Below are 15,094 nucleotides of genomic sequence, written 5' to 3'. Positions count from 1 at the left end.
ATTTTAGAATGTATCTACTTTTTCTACTTTTCTTTGCTGATAGGTTATTATATGCACTATCATTCAAAATCCTCCATTACACTGTTACTAAGCAACACTCCATCTATCTCAGTAGTCCACTCATTTATGATGTTGCTAGGAAATCTTTTGCTCGACGTTCCTTACGCTGTTGCTACGTTACGCTCCATTGCTCGTAGCTCCTTTGCTCTCCCCTGTCGGTCTCCAAACATGGAGTCGCAGTGCGATTACTCGATGATCTTCCCGGCCTGTCCTTTACTACCGTCAGACCTCCCCGGCCGGTATCGCACACTTCCCCGTCGTAACCATCTGTATTTGGGGGAGACCTTAAGATTTTTACTGGTTTTGCGGCTCCGGACCACAGGGGAGAAGCCACAGGAGAGGGCGGAGTCGGAGGCCTGTACCCCGGTAGATAATGCACAAGAAAGTCCTGGTTCTGAGAGCTGTTCATGGGCTCCGCTAGCTGCTTCCCTGTCTGCACTTGCCAGCGTTTGTCCTGGGGAGGAAGAGGCGGAAGAAGAGGAGGAGGACGATGACAAGAATAGCGAAAGCCAAGGTTGTTACAGAGTATGCAAACCTATCCTGAGCCAACAACATCAACCAGGAGGGACAGCTCCAGGGGTAAGAAATCATGTTTCTCTTATGAAAAATACGTACTGTGTGACTGAATGCAGCTTAGTAAGAATCCAACCAATATGCATTATGTAGATTTTCATAAGAGGAAGTTTTGTCACCGCAAGAAATGTTCTCCCTTTAAAGCAGTGCTCGACAAATATCTTAAAAATTTAGTAGCCATCTATCTCTCTCTTCTATAAATTTACTGTAGCAAACCTGTATAAGTGATGAGGGCTCTGTGTCAGCCTCTGTGTGTAACAGAGGATCATACAGTTGGGGGTAGCTGTCACTCCGTGTCTGTGAGGGTTAAAGGGAGCTGTCACTCCAGGTCTGTCAAGATTGGGGTGGGGGGGAATTCCTAATATTTAATAATTAGCAAATGCAAATTATGTTTCTTTTTAAGCTTTGCAATTAAAGGGATAGGGAAGCCTATTTTTTTTTTTTTGTATGATTCAGACAGAACATGTAATTTTAAGACACCTTTTAAATTCACTTCTATTTTCAAATGTGCTTCATTATCTTGGTATCCCTTGTTGAATAAAGAATATGCACATATAATACACTATATGCTAGTTGCTGATTGATGCCTGCACACATTTGTCTCTTGTGATTGGCTAACTAGATGCGTTCAGCTAGCTGCCAGTAATGCAATGCTGTTCCTTCAGCAAAGGATAACAAGATAATGTAGCAATTTGTATAATATAAGTAAATTGTAAAGTTGTTTAAAATTGTATGTGCTAGAAAATTGTGGGGTTTCCTGTCCCTTTAATAGTAATTTACACATAGTGGACACAAACTTTTTTTTTTTAGTGAGGTCACTGTATTGAAGTCATTATCCTCTACACAGGGCTGCATAGAGTGATGTAAGAGTGCTACTATACTCCTGTTGCATGTGGCCTAGGTAGGATCAGGGATAGGCACGAGCCAAGGCTGTGACGGACATTTTCTAAAGTAAAGACCTTTAGTGAAGGACACCAAGGTACATTTACAATTAAAACTATTATTTTATAGTGCTGAATTTTATTATACTGATGCAGATACCACTGACCCTATAACCAGCCCTTATCTGGCTATACACATGTGCCAGTGTCACTTCTGTGTCTTTGTATAGAGCTGGGTGTTATTATACAGATACAGAAGATACATATCCAGTATTTCACTCAGGCTTTATTTATTCCATAACGTATCACCCAATATTGCTAGCAGTCTCTTGACAAGCCACTAACTTTATTCACACTACATATTCTCCCTTTCCTATTATTTAATCAGAAAGAAAAGATATACTAAGGTTATGAATCACAACCTTACTATATCTTTTCTTTCTATTTAAATACTACTTATAATAAACCTCAGGTGCTGATTAAAGTGCTTTACCTTTGCATATAAAGCTCCAGGGACACAGTGGCAGCTTGCTTCTTGAATCTTCCCTCTCTCTCTGTCTCACTCAGAGTCATTTTCTGGTACTAAGCAGCATCATGTGGGAGTGGCCACAACCCTGCGAAACGTGGCGCCGTGTGTGTGTTAAGGAGGAGTCAGGACCAGTATTCATCTGTCTTACTCCTCCCTCCCCACAGCAAAATGGGCGGCGGACACTGCAAGGGCCAGTCACGGACACCTTGCCTATCCCTGGGTAGGATTCAGCTGCACCTTGCTAAATTTTATGTGCAGCTGGGAGCAGCAGGTGGCTGCTGGTGGGGTAAGTGAGGGGCATCCAATGATTTCTTGGGTGATCTAAATTAGGGTGCCAAGGCCTAATTTTAAACCACCACCAGTGGTGCTCTGGTGCCCAGGTTTGTCGAGCCATGCTTTAAAGTGAATGCTCAAAAGGTAAAATGAAGGATGTCCCCTTATTGCCGTGTCTGACTGATATAGGAAGATGGACAATATCTGAGAAGTATAGGAACACAACTTATACTGCTCCTGGGGTAATAGTAGGGACCCCTCTGGGAGGGACCTTTTTAAAGCATTTTGTTTTTCTCTCTGAATACAGACACCAGTTACAGACCCAGTAGTCTCATGTGATGAGGTCATTTTTCCTCTCTCTGTCTCGTTAGATCGTCTTCCCCCTGGAACAGTGAAAGCCAAGGTAAGTACTAAATGTTCAGGAGATGAACTGTTTGTGTCTCAGTTCTAAGGCACAGTCTGTCTCTTCTTTGATGCTTAAACAGACATGAAACCCCACATGTTCTTTCATGATTCAGGTAGAGCATGTAATTTCTAATTCACTTCTATTATAAAAGTTTCTTTGTTCTCTTGGTATCTTTTGTTGAGCAGCAGGGATGTAAATTCAGGAGCATGCACGTGCCTGGAGAACTAGATGGCAGAAGTTTTGCAAGAATCTTATCTATATGCAAAACCACTAGATGGCAGCACTATTTCCTGCCATGTAGTTCTCCAGACACGTACCTAGGTATCTCTTCAACGAAGAATAACATGGGAATGAAGCAAATCTGATAATGGGGTAAACTGTAATATTTTAGAAAACTGTTTTCTCTGTCTGAATCACAAAAGAAAATGTTGGGGTTTGATATCCCTTTAAATGTATTCTGTGTCTCATAGCGAGAAACTGGAAGTAGCAGTGTTTTTCAATTAGTATTTTGTTTCTAGATTATAGTGACAGTCTGGAAAAGGGACGTAGAGCAAAGTCAAGTGAGAGCCCATGGATATCGATCTCTGTTGCAGAATTCAGCCCCAGGACAAATTTTCAGAGAAGAGCAAGCAACTTTCAAGGCTCAAGGTGACCCAAAACTTTGTTTACTTTCTGTTATCTTTTAATATATTTAAAGGGATAGTAAACGCCAAAAAACATTATTGTTTAAAAAGATAGATTATGCCTTTTATTTACCATTCCCCAGTTTTGCCTAACCAACACTGTTATAGAAATATACTTTTATCCTCTGTAATTACCTTGTATCTGAGCCTCTGCCTCCTTATATCAGATCTTTTGCAAGTGAAGGTCCATTTTGATGAATTAGTGCCCAGTTTTTAATAAACCTATTAAAACAAGGGCACTTTAATTCATCAAAATTGACATTTCACTGCTTTCTTCAAAAACTCACCTTTTAATCCTGGCAGACGCTCCAGCACATCCTCCGCCCATCGCAAGCCGTCTTCGCGGGTCCAAAATGATGAATCCAGCTTCCTCCAGTCACAGAGTTGCATCAGGTCAAGATTCCCCGGGGGGCAAGCTGTGATTGGAGGAAGCCTGATTCGTCATTTCTGACGTCTGCACAGGGTTTCGACAGCCGGGGGAATCGCTGGAGCTGCTACAAGGATTAAAAGGTAAGTTTTTGAAGAAAACGGTGAAATGTCAATTTTGATGAATTAAAGTGCCCTTGTTTTTAATAGGTTTATTAAAATCCGGACACTAATTCATCAAAATGGACCTTCACTTTAAGGCAATTAGTGCTGACTCTTGAATAACTCCACGTGCATGAGCACAATGTTATCTAATATGAAACACATGAAGTAATGTCCTCTAGCTGTGAAACTGTCAAATGCATTCAGATAAGAGGCCGCCTTCAAGGGCTTAGAAATTAGCATATGAGCCTACCTAGTTTTAGCTTTCAACTAAGAATACCAAGAGAACAAAGCAAATGTAATGATAAAAGTAAATTAGAAAGTTGTTTAAAATTACATACCCTATCTGAATCATGAAAGTTTAATTTGGACTTTACTATCCCTTTTACATTTCTTATTCTTAGTGAATTTCTGTTTTCTTTCTTTATAAGCTGTCTAAACCTTACGTCCTGTTATCTCCCTTTCCTTTGTATATCAGGCTACCCTCTCAATTATCTTTTTCTCTGCTCTCTCTTTCTCTTTCTCATAGTGAGTACACTCCTCACCGTCCTCCCACCTCCCACCCTCAGGTGCCGTCAGATCAACGTGTCCGGGAAACATCTTACAGCTCTAAAAGGTGATAAAATGGAGGAGATAATCTTTGTAACTCAGCATTTTACTTCAGTCATAAACATCTGAGTAAAATAGGTCTTTTTCACATTTTTTGTTTTTCTCCCCTTCTCAGTATTGAACACATCTTCTCAGGATGACATCTGCATTCGAGATGTGCGTATTCTCCCAAACCTAAATGCCAGTTACCTTCCTGTTATGCCAGATGGATCAGTATTGCTAGTGGACAATGTATGGTAAGGGGAGAACAGGGAAGAAATAAACATTTGAACAAGATCAGACCTTTTGGATCTGTATTTTTAATAGTTAACTTTAATATGAGGTAGCAGCTTAGATCACATAAAACTTAGGCCCACATATGTTTAGGACAGATGTGGAATGAAACTCTCATTTATTACATATTACCTTCATAGAGTATAGACATTAGAAGTCTGTATTTATTACAGATTGTCTTTCCATTTGTGTGAAGTGTATGGGCAGGAATGTTTACTACCAGTGTTATAACTGTAAGGAGAGGTGCTGTATATGTACTAGAGATGTACATGCGGACGAAGGTGGCTCTTCTAGCCGCTCGGCTATTTTCATTGCCAAATGAATTCTTGTGCAACAGTTACACGCTGAAATCTGTGCAAATCCACAAGAATGAATTTGGCAACGAAAATAGCCAAATGGCACAAAGGGCCACATTCGGAGCTTCACAGAACCTCTGAATGCAAATCTCTAATATGTATCTAGTTGTATGACCTAAAGACTGAATGTTTTATTGAGGTAAATTGTCCTTTCATATATTTACTTGTACAAAAAATTTTTATCACTTAAAGGGACATGAAACCTATTATATTATTTTATGACAGAGCAGTAATGCACTACTGAGAGCTAGCTGAACACATCTAGTTAGTCAATCACAAGAGAGACAAATGTGTGCAGGCTGTCACTAGTGTAGAATATGTACATATTCTTTTTCAACAATGGATACAAGAGAACAAAGTACAGTTGAAAATATAAGTGAATTTATTAAAAGTGTATTTAAATAACATGCTCTATCTGAATCGTGCACGTTTACTATTTACTTTCCTTTTATTATTAGAGTTAGTGCTCACTGTCGTCTCCTGTTTCTCTTGTTATTCTGGTTACTTCAGGCCAAAAAGGCTTAAAAACATAGTCCCTGATAGCTCAGTATTTCTGTTGTATCATATGTCTAGCATTTGTATATAGTATTGATACAGCACCAGTGCTATTTATCATGTCTATAAATAAGTATACATGTATAAAGGTTAAAGGAATATAAAACCCCAAATGTTTCTTTCATGATTGAGATCGAGCATACAATTATAAACAACTTTGCAGTTTACTTCTATTATCAAATATGCTTCATTCTCTTGGTATCCTTTATTGAAGTAGCATTTTTCTTTTTTAGCCATTTGTAAAGTGCACATTTTTAAGGTTGTGGGTTTTTTTTTTTTTTTTAAAGTGACATCCTCAATTATTTTCTATTGCTCATGTTAAAGTAAGAAAGAGAAGCATTTACATATAAAATGTATCTATTAATCTATTTTGGCATGAAATAAAAACTGTTGAAGTTAGAACTATTACAGCTGTATCAGTTTTGTATTTTCTTTCATGCTCATTGGGTGATAGGTACTTCCTGCTCATGATGATTGGCTGATAGCTACTTCTTGCTAATGCTCATGTTTAAAAGGACATAATGGTCAAAACTGAAATGTTGCAGTATACATGTATTAGCAAAAAGTTATGTTTTATGAGGCATTCACACTTTGCTCATACACTCTACCAGTGCAGGAAAATGAGAGGTATTGTTTATAATTTCCATGATAAAATAACTGGCGTCATACAAACCACCACTAATAGAGCAATTTTATTATTTGAATGATGGTGCATAGGTTATGCGCTTAAATTAAAACGATCATAAATGTTAGAAGAAGGATTTTGCTTATATTTGTATACTGCAAAATTATTTTTTCATCCCTAACTAAACTGCACTTACATACATATCTATTGTATTTAGCAGGGATGGCGAATCTTGGCCCTCCAGATGTTTCAGAACTACATTTCCCATGATGCTCATCTGGGCTTCAGAGTGTCTAAGTATCATGGGTAATGTAGTTCTGAAACATCAGGAGTGCCAAGGTTCGCCATCCCTGCTAAATGCTGCCCTTTCGTATCCGTTATAAAACATATAGTGTCCCTTTGAGCTGGTAGAAGAGCAGGGCCAGCGGTAACTTATCATTTTCATCTTAGCAACATATAACACAGCATAACACATTTATATCAAACTTAAAGGGATATGAAACCCAAATTTTTCTTTCATGATTCAGGTGGAGCATATAATTTTAAACAACTTTCAAATTTACTTCTAGTATCTAATTTACTTCATTTTCTTTGTATCATTTGTTTAAAAGCATATCTAGATAGGCACAGGAGCTTGGAGATAACTGCTGATTGGTGACTGAATGTGTATTCCCATTTTCATTGGCTTACGCATGGGTTCAGCTAGCTCCTAGGAGTACATTGTTGCTTCTTCAATAAAAGATACCAAGAGAATTAAGCAAAATTGATAACAGAAGTAAATTGGAAAGTTATTTAAAAATGTATAGTCTATCTGAATCATGGAAGAAAAAAAAAATGGGTTTCAGGTCTCTTTAAAACATGCCACTCAACCTACGATCCAGGCAAACATTTATATATTCTGCACAAATATACAGTGGGATACAATTAGTAAAGAGTGACACATTTTAGTGATTTCTTTTAACTTCAAGATGTTGTTTAAAATATTTTACATATTATTTTAGTAGCTATTCCTGGGAGTGATCTCTGAAATCTTTTTGCTTCCTATAGTCACCAATCAGGGGATATCAGTATGGCATCGTTCCTGCGTTTGCACAGTGGATCCTCACAACTTCCCAGTATGCTTTGTTCCCTGGAGGAGCACAACTTTTTGTTTCAGCTTCAAGCTGGGGAGCGCCCTCCAGTGGATGCCAAGGAGGTAACGGCATTACTCAAGCATGGTGGATGAAAGGGTGGTGTATTCTTTATATTATTTAACCTCCTTTTTTTTTTTTTTCCTCCTTTTATTTTTCCTTTCTGTTTCTCTTTTGTGCGACTCTTCCTTTTTTATTTTTTAACCCACTATCTATTTTTATATACCAGGGTCTGGAGGTTCCTTTGGTTGCTATAATTCACTGGTCAACCCCTAAACTGCCATTCACAGCCGGTATATATACTCATTACAGGTAATTGTTATTATGCATTTCTTGACACTTTTCTTTTGTTTTTATAGTGTATCATGTTTATGTACAATTCAATGGATTAAAAGTATTGCTTTAAGGCAGCATAATATATATCCACATTTAAGTACTGTGTTGTTAATATCTGCTTACAAAATGCATGTTCTAAACACATTTAAACAGCTGTTTTGTTAACATTTGAATTTATCTTTAGTTTATAGACATACCTTTTTTTAACAAATTCCTTGAGCGTGTTCATTTCCTTTACTGATCAAGTAATCACTGTGTAGCGGCAGTGAAGAAAACCTCAATTTTCAGAGGAAAATTTAGGAAAAGAGGCAAAATTTAAACAATGAATTCATATTGCAATAATTTTTTTTACTTTTTTTTTTTTTTTGTGCAATGCAAACATTTTGAAGAAAATTACTATTTCTTTTACACCGATAACCAAAAATGTTTCACATTTTTATTTTGCTCGTTTATATGGACACTTTTCCCTATAAAATGCCTAAAATGTTACAGTGCAGTTTCGTGATTGATTTTGCCTGCTCCTCCTGTAATTTAACATTGAAAATTGTAGTATTTAAATTCCTGCCCCCCCCCCCCCAGAGGAGCTGGTGTGCATTCCATGGAATGTTGAACCCTGACATGCCGCACAGTGATTGGTTGATACATGCAGAGCTTGTTAATATCTGTCTTTAATTGGACACAGCAAATAAAAGATAGATAAACAGAATTCAAGAGGAATTGCGTAACAGGACATAACTGACCAGAATAAAATGACCAGTTTTAAATGCAAAATCTAATTCATATGTAAATATTTTGCTTTGCAATGAATAATTGCTGATCTGTACATAAACATTGCATTTAGTGTTCTGAGTGTAGGTTGTACATTGTTTCAATGAAAATAAATGGTTAGATATTCTCTTGATTCACAGTGTGCAGCTTTGCAATGCTGGCTACAGTAATAGGTTAAGAGAGGAAGAATAGTTCACAGCTTTTCTGTTTCAGGATGTGTTTAGGCATGTGCACACGCCCTGTTTCCTACATGATGCAACTTGACCAGCCTTTGCCTGTTTGCAAATATATCTCAAATTACTGAACAGAGTTAAAAGCCTCCACTTTGTAGCTTTCTTGCATATTTAAAGCAAATACATTCACTAATTCCTTGCAAGCCTGATTTAAGGGATACGAAAGTCATGATATAGACAGAGCATGTAAGCTTAAAGGGACAGGAAAGTTAAAATTAAACTTGCATGATTCAGATAGATCATGTCATTTTTAAATTCACTTCTATTTTCAAATGTGCTTCATTCTCTTGGTATCCCTTGTTGAAAATGAATATGCACATATCATACACTAGTGGGAGCTGCTGCTAATTGGTGCCTGCACACATTTGTCTCTTGTGATTGGCTAACTAGCTGTGTTCAGAGCAAAGGATAACAAGAGAATGAAGCAAATTTTGATAATAGAAGTAAATCGGAAAGTTGTTTAAAATTGTATGTTCTATCCAAATCATGAAAACATTTTTTGGGGTTTTCTGTCCCTTTGAGATACTTCTGTTTTGTTGAAAAGAAGATGTACATATCTTACACTTCTGGGAGGTAGTTGGCTACACACAGGGGTGGACAAATATCATAATAGTTTACTAGTCAAGAGTTTAAAGCTACTTAGCCCAGAGGTAAAAAGTTTCTTGTCCTCTCATGATAATGTTTTAAAAAGAGCATGTAGCATACAACAGCAAATGAAAAGTTTTGCAGTGAAAAGTTTTTTTTTGCGATTTAGTATTTTTTTTTTTATGCATCTATTTTAAGCTAAAAAAAATTGTTTTTTTTTTTTTTTTTTTTAAACACATGGCCACTGTTAAAACCAGTGAACAGATTTGCTTGGTAGGAAGTACTTTGTATTGTGCAAGACATTAATTAAAGGGATATGAAACCCACGTTATTTTTTCATGATTCAGATAGGGCATGCAATTTGAAGCAACTTACTAATTTGTTCCTATTACCATTTTTTTTTTGTTCTCTTGGTATCATTATTTGAAAACGCAGGGATGTAAGCTTAGGAGCCAGCCCATTTTTTGGTTAATCACATGGGTAGAGCTTGCTGATTGGTGGCTAAATGTAGCCACCAATCAGCAAGCACTACCCAGGGTGCTGAACCAATAATGGTCTGTATCCTAAGCTTACACTCCTGCTTTTGTCAAATAAAGATACCAAGAGAACGAAAAAAAAAAATAGGAGGAGTAAATTAGAAAGTTGCTTAAAATTGCATGCCCTATCTGAATCATGATGGAAAAATCTGGGTTTTATATCCCTTTAAATTATGGTTCTTATGTGTGCATAGGAACACATAATGTCTCACACAATTCAAAGTGTGATCCAGGCAGCTAATGTGCTCCTTTCAGCAAATATGGCTGTAGGTTTATGTAGCACCAATCTTTGAGGTCCCCTGGTGCTGTCAAGTAGTGATATATATATATATAATTTTAAATGAGTGTATAGGTAGCTACGAAAAAGTTTCCATTCAGGATGTTGTTGTTTATTTACAGTTTCAGTTCTGAGTGCAGAAACTCTCAAAATTCTCTAAATTTATGCATTTGTTTCAGGCTTCCAAGTATCCGATTAGAGCGTCCGCGTTTTGTAATGACTGCTCAGTGTGACTCCCCTGTACAGACACACACTCCTTTCCGTGTTACTTATACTCTGCTCAATGATCTTCAGGACTTTTTGGCTGTGCGACTTGTGTGGACTCCAGAAACTAGCACAACTGGGGGAGGTAAGTATGGTAGAAAGGAAGGAACAAATAAAATAAATGGAAAACAAATGATATTGCAATATGTCATGACCGTATAGGAGGGTTTGGGACACATCACGCTGCAAAGCAATTGGGCAGTTGTATTAAATAGTGTCATTTGGGCTTCCCCAGGAAAGAGCTTGTCGGAGGAAGATCGGCGTGTAACACAGGCAGCTCAAGATGCAGTGGTGTGTCACACTCCTATTAACCGCCTTGGATTCTGTCGCAAAGGAAGCTCTGTCACAATAGGTGTCACTTTCATGGCTCTGAAATCTGGTCTGTTTGAGGTCAGTGAGTTTGAAGGCCAGGTTACTACGTTTGTTGTAAGCATAAAATATTTAATTATTGCAATATATATTCATTATTTTATTTTGTTTCCTTTTACTGTAAAATGCATCTGAAAATTGTACTTATTACACTTACTCCCAGGGAGGCTAGGGTTAATACGTTTAGCCAATTTATCTGTGACCTTTTGTTTACCTCCTCCTCCCTCACATTTTCCGTGCTGATTTGCTCTTTTAAGGTGGATTATCAGTTTTGCATCAACAGTCATGGTAGGAAAAGCATTCTTTGCAATAGCAGTGAGCATACAAGGTAGTTTGTTTATATTATTTATAACAGTGAAGATCCAGATCAAGTGCACTCACTTCCTCATTTAATATCCACCGGGGTGCATATGCAAAAAGTATTCAGAGTCAAAAGTCACAAAGACAATGCAACACTCACCGTTTTTCCCCCCATCATATTAAATTCAGCTTTAGTTAACAAACGGCGTAATTTGTTGGATGTTAACCCATTGAGAAAGGTGTCGGGTAGACACCGAAACGTTTGAGATATGGAATTTTAACGTTTGTTAAATAAAGCTGAATTTAATATGCTGAAAAAAAACGGTGAGTGCTGCATTGTCTTTGTGACTTTTGACTATAAGCTATTAGATAGAGATTAGAAAATAATATATGTCTGTTTAAATACCTGTTAAGTACATTAAGTAAGTAAGCATAATTGGTGCTAAACCACCTTAACTGTATATGTGCAAACATCTGTTGATTAATTGAGACGCCTCACAAGCATATAGACTTTTTTTTAGAGCAGAACAAATTATTTTAAGCAACTTTCTAATTTACTCCTATTATCAATTTTTCTTCGTTCTCTTGCTATCTTTATAAGCGCAAATGTAAGTCTTAGCAGCCAGACCATTTTAGGTTCAGCACCATGGATAGCGCTTGCTTATTGGACGCTTACATTTACCCACCAATAAGCAAGCATTACCCAGGTTCGGGCTCCTATGCATCACATTCCTTCTTATTAAATACAGATAGCAAGAGAACGAAGAAAAAATGATAATAGGAGTAAATTAGAAAGTTGATTAAAATTGCCTGCTCTATCTGAATCATGAAAGAAAAAAATTGGGTTTAGTGTCCCTTTAATTTCCGAGAAAAAGTTTAAATATACATTGTGAAAACAAAAAACTTTGCAATGCTTTTCCAGTCATTTTAAATCTGAAAATTATAGTATCTGCTCTCTCCCATAGAGGCTGGAGTGTATTCCCTAGGAATTCTAAATCTTGACCGTCCTACATGCTGCACAACCATTGCTTGGAGGGCAGGAGCTCATTTTATATCTGTTACAAACTGGCTACAGCAATAAGATAAACCACAAGCAAGTGGCTTTTCAATGGATGTGTCCCTGGAATGTAAAACGATACAAATGTCGCTAACAAATAGTTTATTATATCTGCAGATCTTTTGCAATGCAGTATTTTTTAATATTCGCACAAGAAATAAATTAATGTCCCTGTAAAGGGAAAGTAAACACCTTGAGATTTTAATATACAAGGTTAAATAATCTATAGTAAAACAAATCTGCAGTATTTCATGTGTCCTCTTTTCATCTAATTTAGCTCTAAAAATGTTGGATTTTCAGAATTAAAACTGCACGCTGCAGACGTCTCAAGGCTAACACGGCTACATATCTTTCCCTAATTGGCTTTAACAGATAAGAACTGCAAAACAATGCACTTTACACTAGCATAATGACTATTGCTAGCCCAGATTGGCTCCTCCAAATAAGTCAAGTGGTAGTTGGAGCTAACGAGTTTTGCTAATTTGTTTAGCTGAAATGTTTCTCTATATCAATGAAACAGCAGTGCAGTTACAAGGAGTTTACTGTCCTTTTAATACATAAGTGGGAAGTGGGAGAGGATGGTTTTGGAGGATCATGTATGAGATGCTTCATTTTCCATTGTCACTGTCGCCTATAGTCTGTTTTACTTTACAACCTTTAAAGTTCCTTTTTCTTTCCCTGTACATTCTTAAACTGACTCTCTAACTGTTTCTCTCCCAGTTGAGTCAGCACATGAAGTTGAAGCTCCAGTTTACTGCGAGTGTATCCCAGGCACCTCCAGATGCCCGCCCTGTATCACGCCGTAGTAGTCCCAGTAGCCCAGCCCTCAGGGATCTGGAAAGACAGCAGCAGGGAGGAGCACTAGGAAGATCCCAGTCCTTCTCCCACCAACAGCCCCCACGAGGACAGCTTATAAGGTGAGCGGTCAGATATTGAGGTCTAACGTTTACATTGTTACACCTATCACATGATTTTACTTGTCTTCTTCTGCACTTCTCCTATTATGGTTTCACAGATTTTGTCATATTTGCTACGCCTCTCACAATGTCATTGTTTCTTTTTGTTCTTGTAGGACTGGAAGTGTGATGGAACGCCGTGCTATCACACCCCCGGTGGGCTCTCCTCTTGGCCGTCCTCTGTACCTTCCACCGGAACGGGCTGCCCTCTCACTAGATAAAATTGCAAAGCGCCAGTGTAAAGTGCTGGTGGTGAATCCAGTACAGTGATCCTTGTGGGTCTGGGGTGAAATACGTTAGCTAGAACCTGGGATACCAGGCATGGGAGAAAAGCAAAATCATGTTTTGCCTGGAATTTATCAGGCTTAGGATGTGGGGCATACTAATAAGTAGGTACAGGGGCCATACCAATTCTGTGATCAAAGGGATGGATGGATGAGGGACCAGAAACCTTGGATAGAGAAATGAAATTGAATCCAAGACCTATGTATGTCAAGCTACTTTTATGAAAGGAGGAGAAGCATAGAGATCCGATTATAAAGAATGGACCAAACTAGCACAGGACCATATCTATGCACATCCCTCCTGATTTTAGGATTTATTTTATGTTTACGTACCTTTTTTAAAAAAAAAAACCCACACATTTCAGACATACTCTACTGAAAACGGAAGGCACCTCGCCAAAGACCATAGTACAAACGTCATCCTACAGCTGTTACGTTTATGATCTGAAAATTTTGAGTGTGCATGAATGTGTTTTTAGGAAACAAAATCATGACCCACTGAACTTTTTAATGGATTCATTGGGAAATATGGACAGTTAAATGCACTGGAGACCAAAGTGATTTAATGACAGTGATATATTTATTGGCTAACACCTCATTTTCTGCTGTAGGAGCACTATAGGATCTATTTATTGATTTGAGATTCCAGTTCTCTTCCACAAATATACTGTAGCAGATCAGCCTATTTATCTTGATGTTTTATTGTTTTTTGCACCTGGTCATCACTGGAATGTTCAGAGCTGAGACTTGAAATGCAACTGCATATGTTTTGCCAATATTAGGGGAGATAAACCCCAAACTGCACTTATCACCCGTTTTTTCCTGCCAATACTTGAGTGATATCTGTGACCTCACAGAACACAGACACTGGACGATTTTTATGTTTTTATATGTTGTTTATTTGTTTTAATGCAGCTAACTTTGTTTTATTAAATGATTATGTAATTTATTTTGAATGTGAGGCGGAAAATACATGGTGCAATTTTAAAGAAATACGTGTGTGCTTTTATTTTATTACTGGGACCAGAATACAAGGATTGTTGCAGCCAACAGCATGGCTTTGTTCTCTGCCCATATTACACAAACTGTTATTCCCTATAAAATAGAAAATGTAGAGGAACCAGTCCCATAGATATATAGACCAATAAACTGTTACCGCATCAATCTAATGTTGCGGAAAAAGCCACTTACACCTTTCAACACTCTTGTATAGCCTCTCACTGAAAAGTCCCATCCATATCGGTGCAGAAAAACAAACACGTTATCTTACAAGGGAGCAGGGACTCACTTCCAATGATCAATACGATCCGAAACCGAGCCTGTCGGCATCCCTCACTCTCTCTCTCGGCACAGGTATTCAGCGTGTATTGGCGTGTATGATGTCACAGATCCGGGACTCCCAATGAAATTAATACTTGGTTATAGGAGCAGGTACAGGCTTGCAGCGGTCAGGGTGCCATGAGCAATCCAGCTGGTAATAGAAAATCAGTAAAGGAAGAGGAGATGCTCAATTGAAATTAAAAGTTCTAAATATTTTATTTGTAATCCAAGTAGGTAAAAACTTCATGGAGGAACACAATGTGCAGTAAAGCGTAGCACAACTGGCTTACGCGTTTTGGCTATGATTACGGCGTAAGCCAGTGGTGCT

General features: G+C 37.8%; 1 protein-coding gene across 2 annotated transcripts; it reads left to right on the top strand.

Moving 5' to 3' along the window:
* The first annotated feature begins 201 nt into the window (after positions 1-201).
* Positions 202-14,439, top strand: TRAPPC14 (trafficking protein particle complex subunit 14). 2 transcript variants are annotated; one of them, XM_053718262.1, is made up of 11 exons: positions 202-639; positions 2,624-2,719; positions 3,241-3,370; positions 4,463-4,549; positions 4,658-4,778; positions 7,399-7,546; positions 7,711-7,793; positions 10,396-10,565; positions 10,716-10,870; positions 12,927-13,123; positions 13,279-14,439. In XM_053718262.1, exons 1-11 carry the CDS (start codon positions 229-231, stop codon positions 13,430-13,432), a joined length of 1,752 nt encoding a protein of 583 aa, XP_053574237.1. In that variant the 5' UTR covers positions 202-228; the 3' UTR covers positions 13,433-14,439. The 2 variants fall into 2 exon arrangements, with proteins under 2 accessions (XP_053574237.1, XP_053574238.1); XM_053718263.1 differs by lacking the exons at positions 202-639; positions 2,624-2,719 and having other exon boundaries at positions 3,245-3,370; positions 4,503-4,549.
* Positions 14,440-15,094: the final 655 nt, after the last annotated feature.

Source organism: Bombina bombina, chromosome 6 (assembly GCF_027579735.1).
Source record: "Bombina bombina isolate aBomBom1 chromosome 6, aBomBom1.pri, whole genome shotgun sequence".
Lineage (NCBI taxonomy): Eukaryota > Metazoa > Chordata > Amphibia > Anura > Bombinatoridae > Bombina > Bombina bombina.
This window is presented reverse-complemented; position numbering and strand designations above follow the sequence as displayed.